General features: G+C 37.6%; 1 protein-coding gene across 3 annotated transcripts in view; it reads left to right on the forward strand.

Moving 5' to 3' along the window:
• The window catches only part of Synj (synaptojanin), a 137,345-nt gene that overhangs the window by 74,536 nt on the left and 45,691 nt on the right, over window positions 1–17,118 (forward strand). For all 3 annotated transcript variants that reach the window (XM_069828632.1, XM_069828631.1, XM_069828634.1), the window contains exons 16-17: window positions 1,093–1,267; window positions 15,743–15,933. In XM_069828632.1, coding sequence (XP_069684733.1) covers window positions 1,093–1,267; window positions 15,743–15,933 — 366 coding nt within the window. The remainder of the gene's footprint in view (window positions 1–1,092; window positions 1,268–15,742; window positions 15,934–17,118) is intronic.

The raw sequence follows: 17,118 nt of genomic DNA on the forward strand, positions 1-17,118 counted from the left end.
TCATCTGGAAATGGAGGTCTGAAAGTGCATGTAGGGAAGGGAAGCAGATAAATTATTTGTCATGTAGGATCGACGAAAGCTGGTTTCATTCCTGATAGCAAATGGTTGTTTAGGTCTAAAAGGACTAGCGATTATCATGAGGAAATGACGTCAGATTCATTTCGTGATTGGTTTTTAAACAGATTTTTTAATTTTTTAGAAGAAGGCAGTATAATTTATAATGGACAATGCACCATATCATTCTGTTCGCATAAACAAAATCCCCAATACATCCAACAGAAAACACGAAATCATTGAGTGGCTGAAACATACAGGTGTTAATTTCTCTCTCTTGGAAACAAAATCTGAACTTTTGCATAGAGTGCAGTCATTGAAAGGGGACATGAAGTTGTGAGGCTCCTGCCGTATCATTGCCAGTATAATACGATTGAACTTTTGTGAACTAGTTAATGACGAACTTAATAGCGTGACTAGGGAAAACTGGATTGCTTATGTGAAACATGCAGAGAAATTGCAAGAAAAGCATTTCGCGAATGAAATAGGATGTCAAGATATTTTAGAACCAGTTATTATTAACTTACAAGATGAGAGTGACACAGATGATAGTGATGATAATGATGACAGTGATATTGGTGGTGGTGATGACGACAATGACGGTAATATTGGTGGTGAAGAGGATGAGGACACACCATTGGCTTTTCCCTTGGAATAACAAACATAATTTTAAAGGTATACTTTTTAATATATTATTATGTATGAATATATTATTTATTATTGCATTACACTGCTCTGATATTGGGAAAGGAATCTGTTTTCAACACTGGCAGCTCATCCCTCAAACCAGACAAGTTCGGTGCAGCATGTGTCACTCACTCTGTACATTTGACGATGTCGTGCTTGCATGTTATTGTTGCTCGTGAAACATCAGGAGATTTGAACTCCACTGTAGTCACCAACTATGCAACTTTTTCTTTAATCCATAATTCAAGAACTCACTCTAACAAATGTCCAGTATACATCCCTGCATATTGTAAATTTAAAACACAAAAATCTGCACAATACATAATTTTAATTGCAGTCTTATCATTTCAGGTTCAACAAGAGCAAGGAAATGTGTTCAAGAATTTCTTTGAAGGGGATATAAATTTTGCACCAACATACAAGTACGACTTATTCTCTGATGATTATGACACAAGTGAGAAGTGTCGTGCACCAGCATGGACAGACCGAGTGTTGTGGAAGAGAAGAAAACAGATTCCAGATACAGGTACATCCAAATGGGAATGGCTGAGAATTGTACATTTGGCCAGGGCACAGTTCACTCAGCTAACGATTTTTCAGTAAAGACACAGGGGTTAGATCTCTCGCATTTTTCATGTACACAATCATTGTTTCCTCATACGAAATTTCAAGATTCTATGGTGATTTGGCTGTGAAGAAAATTTTGTGCTTTTCATTTGTGTGTTAAGATTTACTTTTTCCGACATTTCAAAACTGCTAATAGGTATATCATAAGGGACATATTGCCCAAGATCTTAAAGAATATCCTGTACTTGCTTGGCTATCTAAATTTCTAAATATAAAATGTAATTCTCTTCAGTTACCTCTCCAAATAATTAAAGCAAAATTTGTATGACAGTGAATTCTATGGCAAGCAATTTAATATTATTTTTGTGTAACCCGAATCACTTAAGTGAAGTGGGTAGGCAATAAATACCTACATACATATTATTTTAGTGTCGTGGAAGGTCAAAAGAAATTATCATGACTCTGTTTTTCGTCCTTCTGAAGTGAAGGTGGATGGAAGTGAAACAGGATTATGGACCTGAGGCTAGTAATAAAATGATGAATATCTTGTTGTTACTTGAATTTCATTATCCACAAGTCTATTTCCAATGGCTAATGTAAGAGAATAGGTGAAGTAACTGTGAATATAGAAGACTTTGAGAGTTGACTAAGAGGAGGACAGAAAATCAACTTATTCAAGGTCAACCCTCCTCTTGATGTCTGTGGATGAGTAAGATGTTCTGAACAACATATTTCCACTCTTTTCTCTTAGAGCAGGAGAGCGGTAAAGACTCTTGTGATCATGAGTGACTTCACAAAATGTGCTACCCTTAAGGATTGTTTACATATCTCATACTGATGACGATAGAGAGATGAGTGTACTGAGCAGGGGTTGAACAATTATGGCAGTGCGCCATATATATCAGAATTGAATAACTTCATTATTGAAATAATCTCAATAAATAAATTGTGTCCCACCTGATTTAGTTGCAGTGTCGTAGTAGCAGTCTGTACAACAACTTACTTACTTACAAATGGCTTTTAAGGAACCCGAAGGTTCATTGCCGCCCTCACATAAGCCCGCCATCGGTCCCTATCCTGTGCAAGATTAAGCCAGTCTCTATCATCATACCCCACCTCCCTCAAATCCATTTTAATATTATCTTCCCATCTACGTCTCGGCCTCCCTAAAGGTCTTTTTCCCTCCGGTCTCCCAACTAACACTCTATATGCATTTCTGCATTCGCCCATACGTGCTACATGCCCTGCCCATCTCAAACGTCTGGATTTCAAGTTCCTAATTATGTCAGGTGAAGAATACAATGCGTGCAGTTCTGTGTTGTGTAACTTTCTCCATTCTCCTGTAACTTCATCCCGCTTAGCCCCAAATATTTTCCTAAGCACCTTATTCTCAAACACCCTTAACCTATGTTCCTCTCTCAGAGTGAGAGTCCAAGTTTCACAGCCATATAGAAGAACCGGTAATATAACTGTTTTATAAATTCTAACTTTCAGATTTTTGGACAGCAGACTGGATGATAAGAGCTTCTCAACCGAATAATAACACGCATTTCCCATATTTATTCTGCGTTTAATTTCCTCCCGAGTGTCATTTATATTTGTTACTGTTGCTCCAAGATATTTGAATTTTTCCACCTCTTCGAAGGATAAATCTCCAATATTTATATTTCCATTTCGTACAATATTCCCGTCACGAGACATAATCATATACTTTGTCTTTTCGGGATTTACTTCCAAACCGATCGCTTTACTTGCTTCAAGTAAAATTTCCGTGTTTTCCCTAACCGTTTGTGTATTTTCTCCTAACATATTCACGTCATCTGCATAGACAAGAAGCTGATGTAGCCCGTTCAATTCCAAACCCTGCCTGTTATCCTGAACTTTCCTAATGGCATATTCTAAAGCGAAGTTAAAAAGTAAAGGTGATAGTGCATCTCCCTGCTTTAGCCCGCAGTGAATTGGAAAAGCATCAGATAGAAACTGACCTATACGGACTCTGCTGTATGTTTCACTGAGACACATTTTAATTAATCGAACTAGTTTATTGGGAATACCAAATTCAATAAGAATATCATATAATACTTCCCTCTTAACCGAGTCATAAGCCTTTTTGAAATCTATGAATAACTGATGTACTGTACCCTTATACTCCCATTTTTTCTCCATTATCTGCCGAATACAAAAAATCTGATCAATAGTCGATCTATTACGCCGAAAACCGCACTGATGATCCCCAATAATTTCATCTACGTACGGAGTTAATCTCCTCAAAAGAATATTGGACAAAATTTTGTACGACGTCAACAAAAGTGATATTCCTCGAAAGTTACCACAGTTGGTTTTGTCCCCCTTTTTAAAAATAGGTACAATTATGGACTCCCTCCATTGTTCTGGTACAATTTCCTTTTCCCAAATAGCAAGTACAAGTTTATAAATTTCGCTATATAATGCACTTCCACCCTCTTGTATTAATTCTGCTGGAATTTGATCGATACCTGGAGACTTGTACTTTTTCAGATTTTCTATCGCAATTTCGACTTCTGAAAGCGTGGGTTCGGGTATAAATGGCTCAGCAGTTTGTATTTCAATTTCGTCCCGATCATTTCTATTTGGCCTATGTACATTTAGTAGTTGCGCAAAATAGTTTTTCCATCTGTTTAGGATTGATGGAGAGTCTGCAAGCAAGTCACCATTCTCATCCTTGATATGCCATTCCCATCTAACCTAACCTCTTGTACTCCTACGAAGTCTATTCTATATCTAGCTAGTTCTTTTGCTACTAATGTTACCCCTCCTGTTCTATAAAGACTAGTTACGTTCCAAGTGCCAAATCTCAAAACCTTATTCCTTTGCTGTGGTCGTGCCAGAGAATCAGTCCTATTCCGAGGCTTACTGTAGGAATTCGTAACAAGCTGTTTTTTACGGTGATGGGTTGTTAGCCCTTCGCCCAACCCCCAAGCTGGAGGACCACCCCTTATCGGCTGTCCACGACTGCTTATTCAATATATTCGCAGCTACCCTCCATATCTGGAGGCCGTCTCCTCTATCCGCAACCTGAGGACGCGCCATGCCGTGGTGATAGGGACCCACCATACATGGAGCAGTCTGTACATGTACAATTAATTTATTCTTCGAAATAATAATAATAATAATAATAATAATAATAATAATAATAATAATAATGATTTATTTAACCTGGCAGAGTTAAGGCCATACGGCCTTCTCTACACTCGACCATGAGTAAAACTTCTTTACAAAAACAATACAAATTTACAAAGTATACTACAATTTTACACACAAAACTGAATAAGATAATAATAATAAAATGTAAACAACAAGTAAGTAGAAATCAGACATAATATATAACATACAGAAAGAAAGGAAAAAGCATAATAAAATGTGAACAGCAGGTCAAAATAAATGAGATATATAAAGTATAAAGTATAAAAAAAAAATTAGACAATTATTGATAATAATAAAAGGTAAGGTAAAGGTATCCCCGTAACATGCCATGAAGGCACTTGGGGGGCATGGAGGTAGAGCACCATGCTTTCCTTGACCTCGGCACTAGAATGAGGTGGTGTGGTCGGCACCACGCTCATTATTGATAATAATAATAATAATAATAATAATAATAATAATAATAATAATAATAATAATGATGATGATAAAAATAAGAATAGTAGTAATAATAATAATAATAATAATAATAACAATAATAGTAATAATAAAATATTGTAGTACAAAGCATACAATGAATACAGTATTTTTAAGTACACACAGTAAGGAAAATTATGATTATATATATAGCTCAACTTATCACATTATAGATATACCATTATCGGAAAATATGAAAACAAAAATATAAAATAAGTTAAATATCACTAGAACATTTAAAAAAATGTGAATACGTGGAAACATGCAATACAACACTTGTCATAATAGTAAGTTAGTTTGGCAACTCGTCATAAAATAATTTTCTAACTTGGATTTGAAAGATTTCAATGTTCGGCAGCCCTTGACTTCAGGCGGCAGAGAGTTCTAGTGACGAGAGGTAGCAACAATGAAAGATGAGGAATACAGAGATGATGTGTGAAGTGGAATTTCTAGCGTGTTATCGCGTTGTGATCGAGTATTAATATTATGATAGCGAGAGAGAGTATGAAAACGAGCGAATAAATAATAGGGGGATGAAGTGTGCATAATTCGATATAAGAGAGAAAGTGAGTGCAGATTTCTCCTCTCATGTAACCTAAGCCATGATAACTTCTCGAAAGAAGGTGAGATATGATCATAGTATCGAACATTACAGTCCACACCTGTGGAGTAACGGTCAGCGCGTCTGGCTGCGAAACCAGGTGGCCCGGGTTCGAATCCCGGTTGGGGCAAGTTATCTGGTTGAGGTTTTTTCCGGGGTTTTCCCTCAACCCAATACGAGCAAATGCTGGGTAACTTTCGGTGCTGGACCCGGACTCATTTCACCGGCATTATCACCTTCATCTCATTCAGATGCTAAATAACCTAGATGTTGATACAGCGTCGTAAAATAACCCACTAAAATAAAAAAATCGAACATTACAAATGAAGCAGATGCACGCGTTATGAACATACTGTAGTTTCTGAATGGAATCAACCGTGAGATCACTGAACAAAACGTCACAATAATCGAAGTGAGGTAGAATGAGTGTGTGTACCAGTGTCTGTTTTAATTTAGATGGATAATGATACAATCTTTTTAGTCAATGGAGAATAGAGAATGCCTTCTTACATGTATATTTAATATGCATATCCCAATTGAGATTAGATTCGAAATGCATTCCGAGATTTTTTATGGTAGAGCTAAACGGGACAATTGTTTTATTCAGTTTCACAGGTGGAATATTCAGGTCGTTGACATCATGAATTAATCTATGGTTCGCGAACAGAATAGCCTGTGATTTACATGCGTTTAGGTTAAGCCCAAATTGTTGAGACCAGGAAGAGATGGAATCAAGATCATTAAGACTATTAATGCTCTCATTTAGTGCATCAGGACGGGCTGAAATATACAATTTAATGTCGTCTGCATATATTTGATATCTGCAGTGCTTAAATGATTTAGAAATTCCATTTATATAAATAGAGAAGAGCAAGGGGCCTAATACTGATCCCTGAGGAACTCCTGTGTCTACAGTACGCTAGGATGAGAAACGGTTATTAGATATGACACGCTGCTGGCGGCCAGTAAGGTAGGAGTACATCCAGGTGATAGCACTATCAGAAAGATGTAGCATTTGTAGTTCAGTCAAAAGTAGATCGAAGTCAACAGAATCAAAGGCTTTGCTATAGTCCAATAAAACTAGTACAGTAGCCTGTCATTTATCCATGGCTGCCTATGTCCTCGTAACATTCAACAAAGCAGTGGAAGTGCTATGGCCATTTCTGAATCCTGATTGTAAAGGGTCTAAAAGATTAAATTCTATTAGGTAGTCTGACAACTGCTTATGAATGATGCGTTCCAGGGCTTTAGATAAAACAGGAAGAATGGAGATTGGCCTATAGTCTTTTGCAGAAGTAGGTGAATTTACTTTAGGAAGTGGGCGTACTAAAGCTGTTTTCCAGAGTTGCGGATAAACAGACGTGATAATTGAAGAAATGAATATATGGTTATTACAGGAAGCACAACATCGACTAACTTATTGATAAGGACTATGCTTATATTATCAGTGCCTTGTGCTTTAGATTTAATGCTTTTAAGAGCCCTTCTTACTACAGAATCAGTAATGTGCGAGAAGAAAAATTTATCGCGAGAAGGACTCCTCCTTCTCGTTATAAATTGAGAGTATTAATTGTATTTAGTTTTGACTGTTTTTCAGGTCGTATAGTGGGAGGTGAGGTAAAGTATTCATTGAGTTCATCAAGTGTATGTTTATAACTTCAGCTTCTGATGCTTTCTTCCCTACTCCCATATCACATAAGTTATTCCAAAGACACCGCGGGGGAATGGACGGGTCGACGAGACTCAGGGCGTGATGGCATTTAGCATTCCTAATGCTTTGTGTAGTTCTGTTTCTAAGTTTTTTGCGTCACGTGACGTCATAAGATTACGAATACTGTCATTCAGCCATTCTTTAAAAGTGCATGTTTGTCGAATAATTGTATTACCATGTCATTAAAGGTTGCAACTTTTTCGTCAACTGTGATTAAATTAAAAATAGTATGGCATTTGTAAGGCGTAAGTAATTACCTTAGCTGCATTTTTTGGGCACTGAAGAGAGTACTCGGCAAAAATAAGATCATGACCAGATATTCCCGGAACTGGTAACTGTCCTGAAGTTAGAATTCTATCAGAATTATTCGTAATGATTAGGTCAATTAAAGTATCGGAAGTAGGTGTGTGGTGGGTAGGATTGAGTGGAAGAATTGTTAGATTGAAAGTTTCAAACAAATTACGGAGTTGATTAGTCCCATTTGATCTGACAGTCAGAAGATTAATATTGAAATCCCCCATAACTAAGACATGTTCATATTGCGGTAAAAGATCGGCTAACTGGCTTTCTAAATCAGATAAATGTCCAGCTTTGGGAGGCTTATAAATAACTGCTAAGAGGCTTTATGAAGACTTGCTTGTATTTCTACGAACAAATATTCGGGTCGTAATGCATCGCCTTGTGATTTTAGAATAATTTTAGGGTGTAGATCATTCCTAATATATGCGCAAACTCCACCCCCTCGTTTGTATAATCTATCATTTCTACATAAAGTATAGCCGTTGAAGTGAACGAGTAAGGAAGACAATGAGGGTTTTAGCCACGTCTCGTTAACAAGAATACATTGGACATCTATATTGGTGAAAATAGAAGACAATTCCTGGAAGTGTGGAATAATGCTCTGAGAATTCAAGTGTGCTATTTTCAAAGATTTAGGGTCAGGTGAGAAAGACTGCTTTAACAGCTGAGAGGTAGATAATAGAGGGGTTGGTGAGGATGACATACAAGTGGATAGAGTTTTGGGAACAGGTTGAGCAGGGTCGGGGAGGCTAGACTCGCCATCAGCCTGAGGGCATGCCACAGAAAGGGGGACGATGTAGGCAATAGTGCCAACCTAGCTAAAAATAGACTAAATTTACTGAGGTAATGCAATGCAACTAAATATAGTATTAATACAATAATTAAATAATTAGTATTAAATTATTAAACTATTATTTTCTTAATATAACACACAATTTATGAGGAGTTGCCTTGACTTACTAATTATGTAACTCAGCCATACAGGTGATCCTTCTTTTCGTGTCGCAACTTTTTACAATGATGACGCCATCTTGAGTCCACACGTTGGTTTGTCCAAATTTGGTAATCGCTTCGTGTAATATGTTGTGGCGAGTTTTCGTCATGTCTTTGCGAATTGTCCAACCAGAATTTTTTTATTTTCTTTTGTTTCGGAAGACCTCACTTTTCTTCCTATAACTAGCGAATTTCACAATAATTGGTCTGGGTCGATTTTCGTCTCTCCTACCAACTCTATGACTCCTATCAATGTCTGCCAGACTCAAGTCCACCCCTACCTTCTCCGCCACACTAATCGCTAACACGTCTGTGTCCTCATCATTGTTCTCACCTACACCAAAAATATGCAGACACTGGCATCGCTGGTATTGTTCCAAATCGTCCAGTTTGTATTCTAGCTCCTCGATCCGACGATCTTTTTGCTCCAGAGCACTTTTAAAGTCACTAATTAAGTCTTTGTTGAAGTCGAGATTTTTCTGGAGTTCCACCACCACTGCACTCGTCACCGCGTCCTTGATCGTGTCGGCAAAAACTCGAACCATGCCCACGTCTTGTAGCATGTCCCGTAGCGCGTCCTTCACCACTCGTTGCACGGTAGATTCAATTTGCTCGATTTTTGGGCCACAGGGAGACATGTTGATAAAATGTACAGACAAATGTAAAGCTTAGTACAAAGAAATAAATCTGTGCTAAAAATATTTGGCCTGTATACAGACTCACCTGCTAAAAATCACTGTTTAGTCAAGAGCCTCATTCGCGTGGTTATTCACTGTCTGCCATTACTCGAGAGAGTATATATTTTATTTCGAGAAATATGTAGTACTTATAACATGTTACTTAAGAAAATTAATTGAATTATTCTGGCAGACGAAATTAAGGAGAAAAAACATTGTTTTTTGTCAACAGAATGTAACAAGGCCAATAATTGTTATTGGATCATAGTAAATAGATATTTTATTATGGTTTGCACACTGCTTAAGCCAAAATTTACTAAAACAACAGGTTTATGTTATATAAAAACTTGTTTAATTAAGAGAATTCGTTACAGTTTTTATCTTCGTTTTGATTTTAGCAGGATGTCATACGAATTTCTACTTCACTGCACTGTCTTAGATACTTCAAACTTCATCATCATCATCATTGACACTACAGCCCATTATGAGCCCTGGCCTCCCTCAGTAGGCATTGCCATCTGTCTCTGTCCTGTGCAACAGTCCTCCAATCCTTCGAACTTACTTACTCTATAATAAAAGAACGGTTTTTATGTTTTCGAACAGTATAACGACAAGACCTGTGTATCTGTACCTCTGCGAGATGGGAATTTCTTTGTTTCTCAGTCATTTTTTGCAATATCTAGATTTAGAGATTTTGATGCTGCAAGCCGCAAAACAGCTTTTAATTTTGTATCCTTTATGTTTTCTCTCAGTCTTGGCTTCATACACTTCATTGTAAAGAAAAACTATTCACAAGCACATATACCACCAAACATGGATGGTTCCTAGGCTTCAAATTTACATAGTGCCATTTTAAATTATGTTGTCTGCACATCACCTGCTTCTTGCATATTATACATTGAGCATATTCTCAATTTGCATTCCGAAAAAGGAATGTCATTCTCCAGTCGGGGTTAACAACATTTACGCTTCTGTCTTTTCATGTACCCCTTGCTTGGTTGTCATTCCCTCATCATGTGCACTTGGTGTCAGTGGAGCATGTACAGTTTCCCTTAAAAATAATGAGTCGGCTCTTGGTTGTCGGAAGTTAAAGTTCTACAGCGCGGTTCACTCGATATCGACGTAGCCAGGAAGACATCCTGTCGTGCATGCGTAGGCCTATTTTCATTCTACTCCAAAGTGCACACCAGTGCAAAATGTTATCAGTTGTGTGTGTGTTTCTGGTGTAGGTCTCTTTTTACATCCTTGATCGTTTACCTTTAATGAAAGATTGAAATATACCATGTAACATGAAAGTCATTTGCAAAAGTGCAAAAACAATATTAATTTTGAAATGACAAATGTAGACAAGGAACATTGTAAGGACAAAAACAGCAAGGATCACGACAAGGACAAAGATCAGGACCATGGTTACATACAAGAAACATGACAAACATAACAACAAGGATTATGCCACGACACAGACCACCATAAGGATTGAAAGGACCAGGACCAAGAAAAGGACTATTAGAAAGACAACAAGGACCGCGATAAGGACCAAAATCAGGACCATGATAATATACTACAACAAGAAACACGACAAACACCACGACAAGAATTACGATAAATATCACGACATGGACCACGATAAGAACTTCGAAATTTACCAAGATAATGACTATGACAAAGACAAAAAATACTTATTAAGGGCCATGACAAAAGCGGCAAGGAGGACAATAAGGACTATTATAATGCCAACAATGACCACAATAAAGACAACATAGATCACGATAAGGGACATGTAAAAGACAACAAGGACCACGACGAAATAATAAGGATCACGATAAGGACCATGACAAGGAAAACAAGAACCAATATAAGAAACGCGATATGGATAGACAAGGGCCACAATAATAATTACGATTTAGACCACAATAAGGACAAGGTTCATGATAAGAGTCACGACATGAACCACGATAAGGACCAAGACCATGATAAGGATCATAACAAATACAACAAATACCACAATAAAGGCCACAACAAAGACAAGGATTACGATAAGAATCATGACAAAGACAACAATGACCACGATAAAAACCATGGCAAAGACAACAAGGATCATTACAAGATCTATGGCAATGATCATGAAAGGACCATGACATGGACCACGGAATAATCACCATAAGGACTTCGTCAAAGACAAGGACGATGTTGAGACCCATGACAACAACAGAATAAAGACAAGGACCACGGTAAGAATAACGACATGGTTCACGACAAACATTATCATAAATATCACGATAAAGACCATGACAAACACTACGATAAGGTTCATAAAGACCAAGACAGTGATAAGGACTATGCAAAGGAGAATACGGACCACTATAAGAATCACGATAGGGACAAAGACGACGACTATGATAAGGATTACGACATGGTCCACAACATGCACCACAAGGTTCAGGATGATAAGAACCATAACATGAACCTCTTTAATGACCGCGACACTGACTACGATAAGGACCAATACTGTAACAAGGACAAGGAGTAAGATAAGGGCTATTACAATAACAACAAAGATCATGACAAAAGCAACAATGATCACGATAAAAAACATGACAAAAAGAATGAGGATCACGATAAGGACTATGCCAGAGACAAGGACCAATGTAAGAAGTGTCACATGGACGAAGACAAGAACCACGATAATAATCGCGACATGAACCACGATAAGAACCATGACAATAACAGAAAGAACGATAAGGGCCATTACAATGACAACTAGGACCACGACAAAGACAATAATGTTCACAATAAAAAAATATGACGAAGAGAACAATTATCATGGTAAGGACCATGCTAGAGACAACTAGGACATATAAGGACGCGAAATGGACAAAGACAGAGACAACTATAAGAATCACGACATGGACCACGATAAGGACCAAGGCCACGATAAGGACCAAGGCCACGATAGGGACCATGACAAAAACAAGATCGAAAAAAGCCATTACAATGGAAACAAGCACTATGATAAGGACCCCAACAAAGCAGAGAATATCCACAACAGAGACAACAATGACCACGATAAAGACCATGGCAAAGACATCAAGGACCACTATAAGGACCTTGATAAGGACAAGGACCACAATAAATATGACATGAACCATGACATGCACCATGGCAATGATCGCAATAAAACACCATGGCTTGGACAACAGTAATGACCACGAAAATGTATTATGGCAAAGAAACAACCACTATTATAGGACCACGAAACAGACGAACACAAAAACAAAAATAACGACTGCAGTAAGGCTCAGGACATGCATCGCGATACTGATAACAATCAAGACTACGACACAGACACAACAAGAACCATGACAAACATTACGACAAGCACCAAGGCCACGATTAGAACCATGACAAAGACAACAAGGACCATGATTAGGACTACAACAAAGGCAACAAGATGACGATAAGAATCACGAGAAAAACGACAAGGACTACGATAATGATGACGACATGGACAACGGAAAGGCCCACGACAAGATTACAATAACGACTATGATATCGTTCACGACTAGGAATATGAAAGAACCACGATAAGGACCAAAACCACGATAAGTACCATAACAAATACAACAAGAATTGTTACAAGAACCACAACAAGGACAAGGACCAGAAGAAGGATCACGAAAAAGGCAGCCACTTAAGGCCACGATTTCACAACATAGCTCGGGTCACAAAATATCATTGCTTCTCTGTACAGAATGTCAAATGTCTGCTGTAGGATCTAAATTCTGGACTGCTGCTAATGTCACTGTCATGTCTTGGTAGCTCATACGAGTACAGTAGCATGTCGGTTCCACTGTATAACCAAAACGTCTCGTGTTTTTTTAACGCCTTATAGTATGTAGTACATAAATATGATTGACAACTTAAACATTCAAGATTTTGCAAAAGATACTGCAATTCGTTATTTAACAGACGCATTTAATAATTAGTATTAATATAACTAATTAGTCAATAACTGCAACAGTGCTTTTTCATTCAATCATAACATGAATAAAATTGAATGCACATTAAATTAAACACTATTGCAAACACGTAGTTATAATCAACTGAAGGGGTGAGAATGAAATAATCCAAAGCCACACTTTCAACAAAAATTGTTTTGTGCGAGTGCATTTCTTACACATAAGGGAAAGCTACTAATAAAATATTGTAATAATTACTCAAAAAATGGCATAGGCCTAAGGACTCTAAACCTTTGGAAAAGTTTGTCTGTGTGGCTTAGGAATATTTTTTTTTAAATTTCATTCTGATTGTTAGTTTTTAATATAAATAGTGTAAATGCATTCATTAGATTAACGTTTATAATATTATAATTTGTAATTTTATATTGTTTGCGATCATTAATGCTTAATCTCAGGACTTAGTAAAACTATATTTAAACTTTATTTAGCTATTTCAACGTTATTTAGACAAAAAAAAAAAATCGTTTTGTAAACTAGGAATCGCACTCGCACTCTTCTACGCAACACGCAGAAGTTTTAGCGTCTGAGCTATTGAAACAACACGAAAGTTTTGCTTTCTGTGTGGAGTGTCGATCTAGTCATGAAGGTCCAATGTCGATTTAACTACACAATTTATATATATATTTATCTATTATTTACGTCATATTAGCATATTTTTTTGCAGTTTTTGAAGTGAATTTAGGAACGATTCTAGTAACAAACCAAATAGCCTGAATTTAAGTAACTCATTATTCGTTATGTTGTGTATCAGTGCTCTGGTCTCCGATTATGCTCAGTGTCCTACATCTGGGACTTAGGAATATTCAATCATCTCATTCTTTTCTATGGAAACTGTACAATCAAGTGACAGACTACAGCTGCCTCCTATGTGCAAATTGTGCTTATGCACTCCTATTGTCGTAGTTGTCTTAGAGGCTTCTGCAATTAATGTGTCAAGATTACTGGGTTGCTGTTGTGCCAGATAATAATTATATAAATAACAAACAAGAATCTTTCAAATGCAGTAAATATATTTGTGGACCCAATAGCTTTAGTTTCTCACACAATAGAAACTATACTTCGAATTTTTATCTATCATCCTCAGTTGGATTTGAATGCCTGACATTGTGTCAGAAGAGAGGCAAATATGGTAATCACTAGACCATGCTCCTGATCACATGTAACAGATTGATCAGCCTAATAATGAACTTTCAAGGTAACCACTTTTATCAATTTCACTATGCTGCCATCTAGCAACTGCAAAAGAAGGTACTTATAACCTTTATTGAATTGCATGGAGCAACTGTACCTCCAACTAGCGGTTGTTACCAAAAAGTGTTTTTTTCACAGTAGAGGCTCTTGTGATTGTTCTCATTTTATGTTGCCATTTCATAACATGGGAATGGTCAATCAGATATATATGTGATATCAGGAACCATGCATTACAATGATTCCGTGTTAACTTATTAAAAGAGAATAATTAAATCAATTTTCTTTTGTTAGGTCACTTAACTAAATATAATTGTATGATGAAGAATGAGTGGAACGGAGAAAAATTCTCCCTGGCACCGGGACTTGAACCCGGGTTTCAGCTCTGCATGTTGATGCTCTATTTGCTAACCACACTGGATTCCCATCCCGATGTCGGATTGAATCCTCTCAGGTTAAGTTCCACCTCTTGGGTTCCCTCTAGTGGCCTACCCTCATACACTGTGGCATGGATGTATGACAGTGGCACAATGTCCACACATGTGCAGAGGTGCACTCATTATGAGTGACTAAGTGGCCAGGATCCGACAGAATAAGCGCCGTCTTAAATCACTAAGTGATTATTTTTCGCATATATATTATTATGATGTACTGAAGTACATATGATATTTCTGTGCAGAAATTCTGCGTCATCATATGATGAAGGATGAGTGGAACAGAAAAAAATTCTTTCCACCACCGGGATTTGAACCTGGTTTTCAGCTCTACGTGCTGACGCTCTATGCGCTAAGCCACACCGGATTCCCATCTCGATGTTGGATCGAATCCTTTCAGTTTAAGTTCCATCTCTGCACATGTGTGGACATTGTGTCACTCTCATACATCCATGATGCAGTGCATGAGGGTAGGCCACTAGAGGGAACCCATGAGATGGAACTTAAACTGAGAGGATTCGATCCGACATCGGGATGGGAACCCGGTGTGGCTTAGCGGATAGAGCGTCAGCATGCAGAGCTGAAAATCTGGGTCCAAATCTTGGTACCAGAGAGAATTTTTCTCCAGTCCACTCATCCTTCATCATATGATGACGGAGAATTTCTGCACGGAAATATCATACTTTGGTACATCGTAATAATATAAATATAATTGCATATTTATCCATTGACAGTGTGCCTTTGTTATCTGTGGATATGCTCAAATTTTCGAAGTAGGTACCTTGTAGAAATTATGAATTTGCAGAGAGCTTACTCAGTGGCGTTGGGAATTAATGAACTTGCTATTTCTGCAGATTTGCCCGTGGATTGGAATCCAGGAAGACTTGTTCATTATGGAAGGGCTGAACTGAAACAGAGTGATCATCGACCAGTCATTGCTCTCATAGACATCGAAATTTTTCACGTAAATGACTCCAGAAGGAGTCAAGTCTTCATGGAAGTAATCCAGGACTTGGGACCTCCAGATGCCACAATTGTTGTTCAGGTATGTACATGTACAGGATGTAAGAATCAGAAATAGGTAGATTTCTTGTCTCTACAATGTATATGCTTTTTTAATTTTAGTTTAAGTGTTAGTGAGGAGAAACAGATATGATACTTCTGTGTATTATGTAGTACAGTGGCGCACCCTTAGAAGGGAGACTAAGGGAGCTCAACTCCCTTCCCCCACCAAGAATCAGATTTTTGTGTGTTTTCAGTAAAATGGAAATAATTTTTCATTCTCAAGCTAAGTTCCTCTACTTTCACTTCTACAGGTGATTATAATGATGTTTTGGTGATATTTACAATTTAGAAATCTTTGAGTGTTGATAGCCCTATATAGTCTGACTGAAAGCACTTGCAACGCTCCTGTCGGTAGTGTGTGAACATGCCATAGCGAGCGTGAGGCAAATAATTAGACCATTCATGACAGTCGCTCCATCGTACCCATGACCTCTTAGATATATCTATTCTGTATTGATATTGTACTCTTTTAGCCCATCCAATTGTTTCGGCTAAACTTTCACCTTTTACATTCTCTAGAGGCATAAATTATAAAAATTTCTCATATATATTGTATATACGAGGGTGGATCAGAAAGTAATGCACAGTAATTAAAAGAAACGTTTAATAGGTAAACAAAAATAAAAACTACACAAATGAACTCATATCTTTTAGCTACTTTTCTACATTGGCGCCAAGTTTCTCAACACATTTCTCCCATCGTGGTACCAGTTTCAGTATACCCTGTTCATAGAAGTCCGTTCGGTTGGCGTATAGCATCTGCAGACAGTCAATTGCGCTTCTGCATCGGTCGCAAAGCAAAGGAATTTTTTCATGGGACCAAACAGATGAAAGTCTGGCCTGTATGGTGAATGCTGGAGCACCTCCCAACCAAATGTGTTGATTTTCTCACGAACAGAAGCCGCAACATGGGGACGAGCATTGTCATAAAGAAGTTTGACATCATCAGCATTAATGTTATGGCATTTGTCACGAAGAGTACGATGCAACTTTACTAACATTTGAATGTAGGCTGCAGCATTCACAGTGGTCCCGTATTTAGCAAAATCCATCAACAAAACACCACGCATATCCCAGAACACTGTCACAAGCACTTTCTTAGCAGATTGCATCACTTTGAATTTTTTCTTACTGGGGAAGCAGCATGTTTCCACTCCATAGAGGC

This window comes from Periplaneta americana, chromosome 6 (genome assembly GCF_040183065.1).
Source record: "Periplaneta americana isolate PAMFEO1 chromosome 6, P.americana_PAMFEO1_priV1, whole genome shotgun sequence".
In the NCBI taxonomy this organism is placed as follows: Eukaryota; Metazoa; Arthropoda; class Insecta; order Blattodea; family Blattidae; genus Periplaneta; species Periplaneta americana.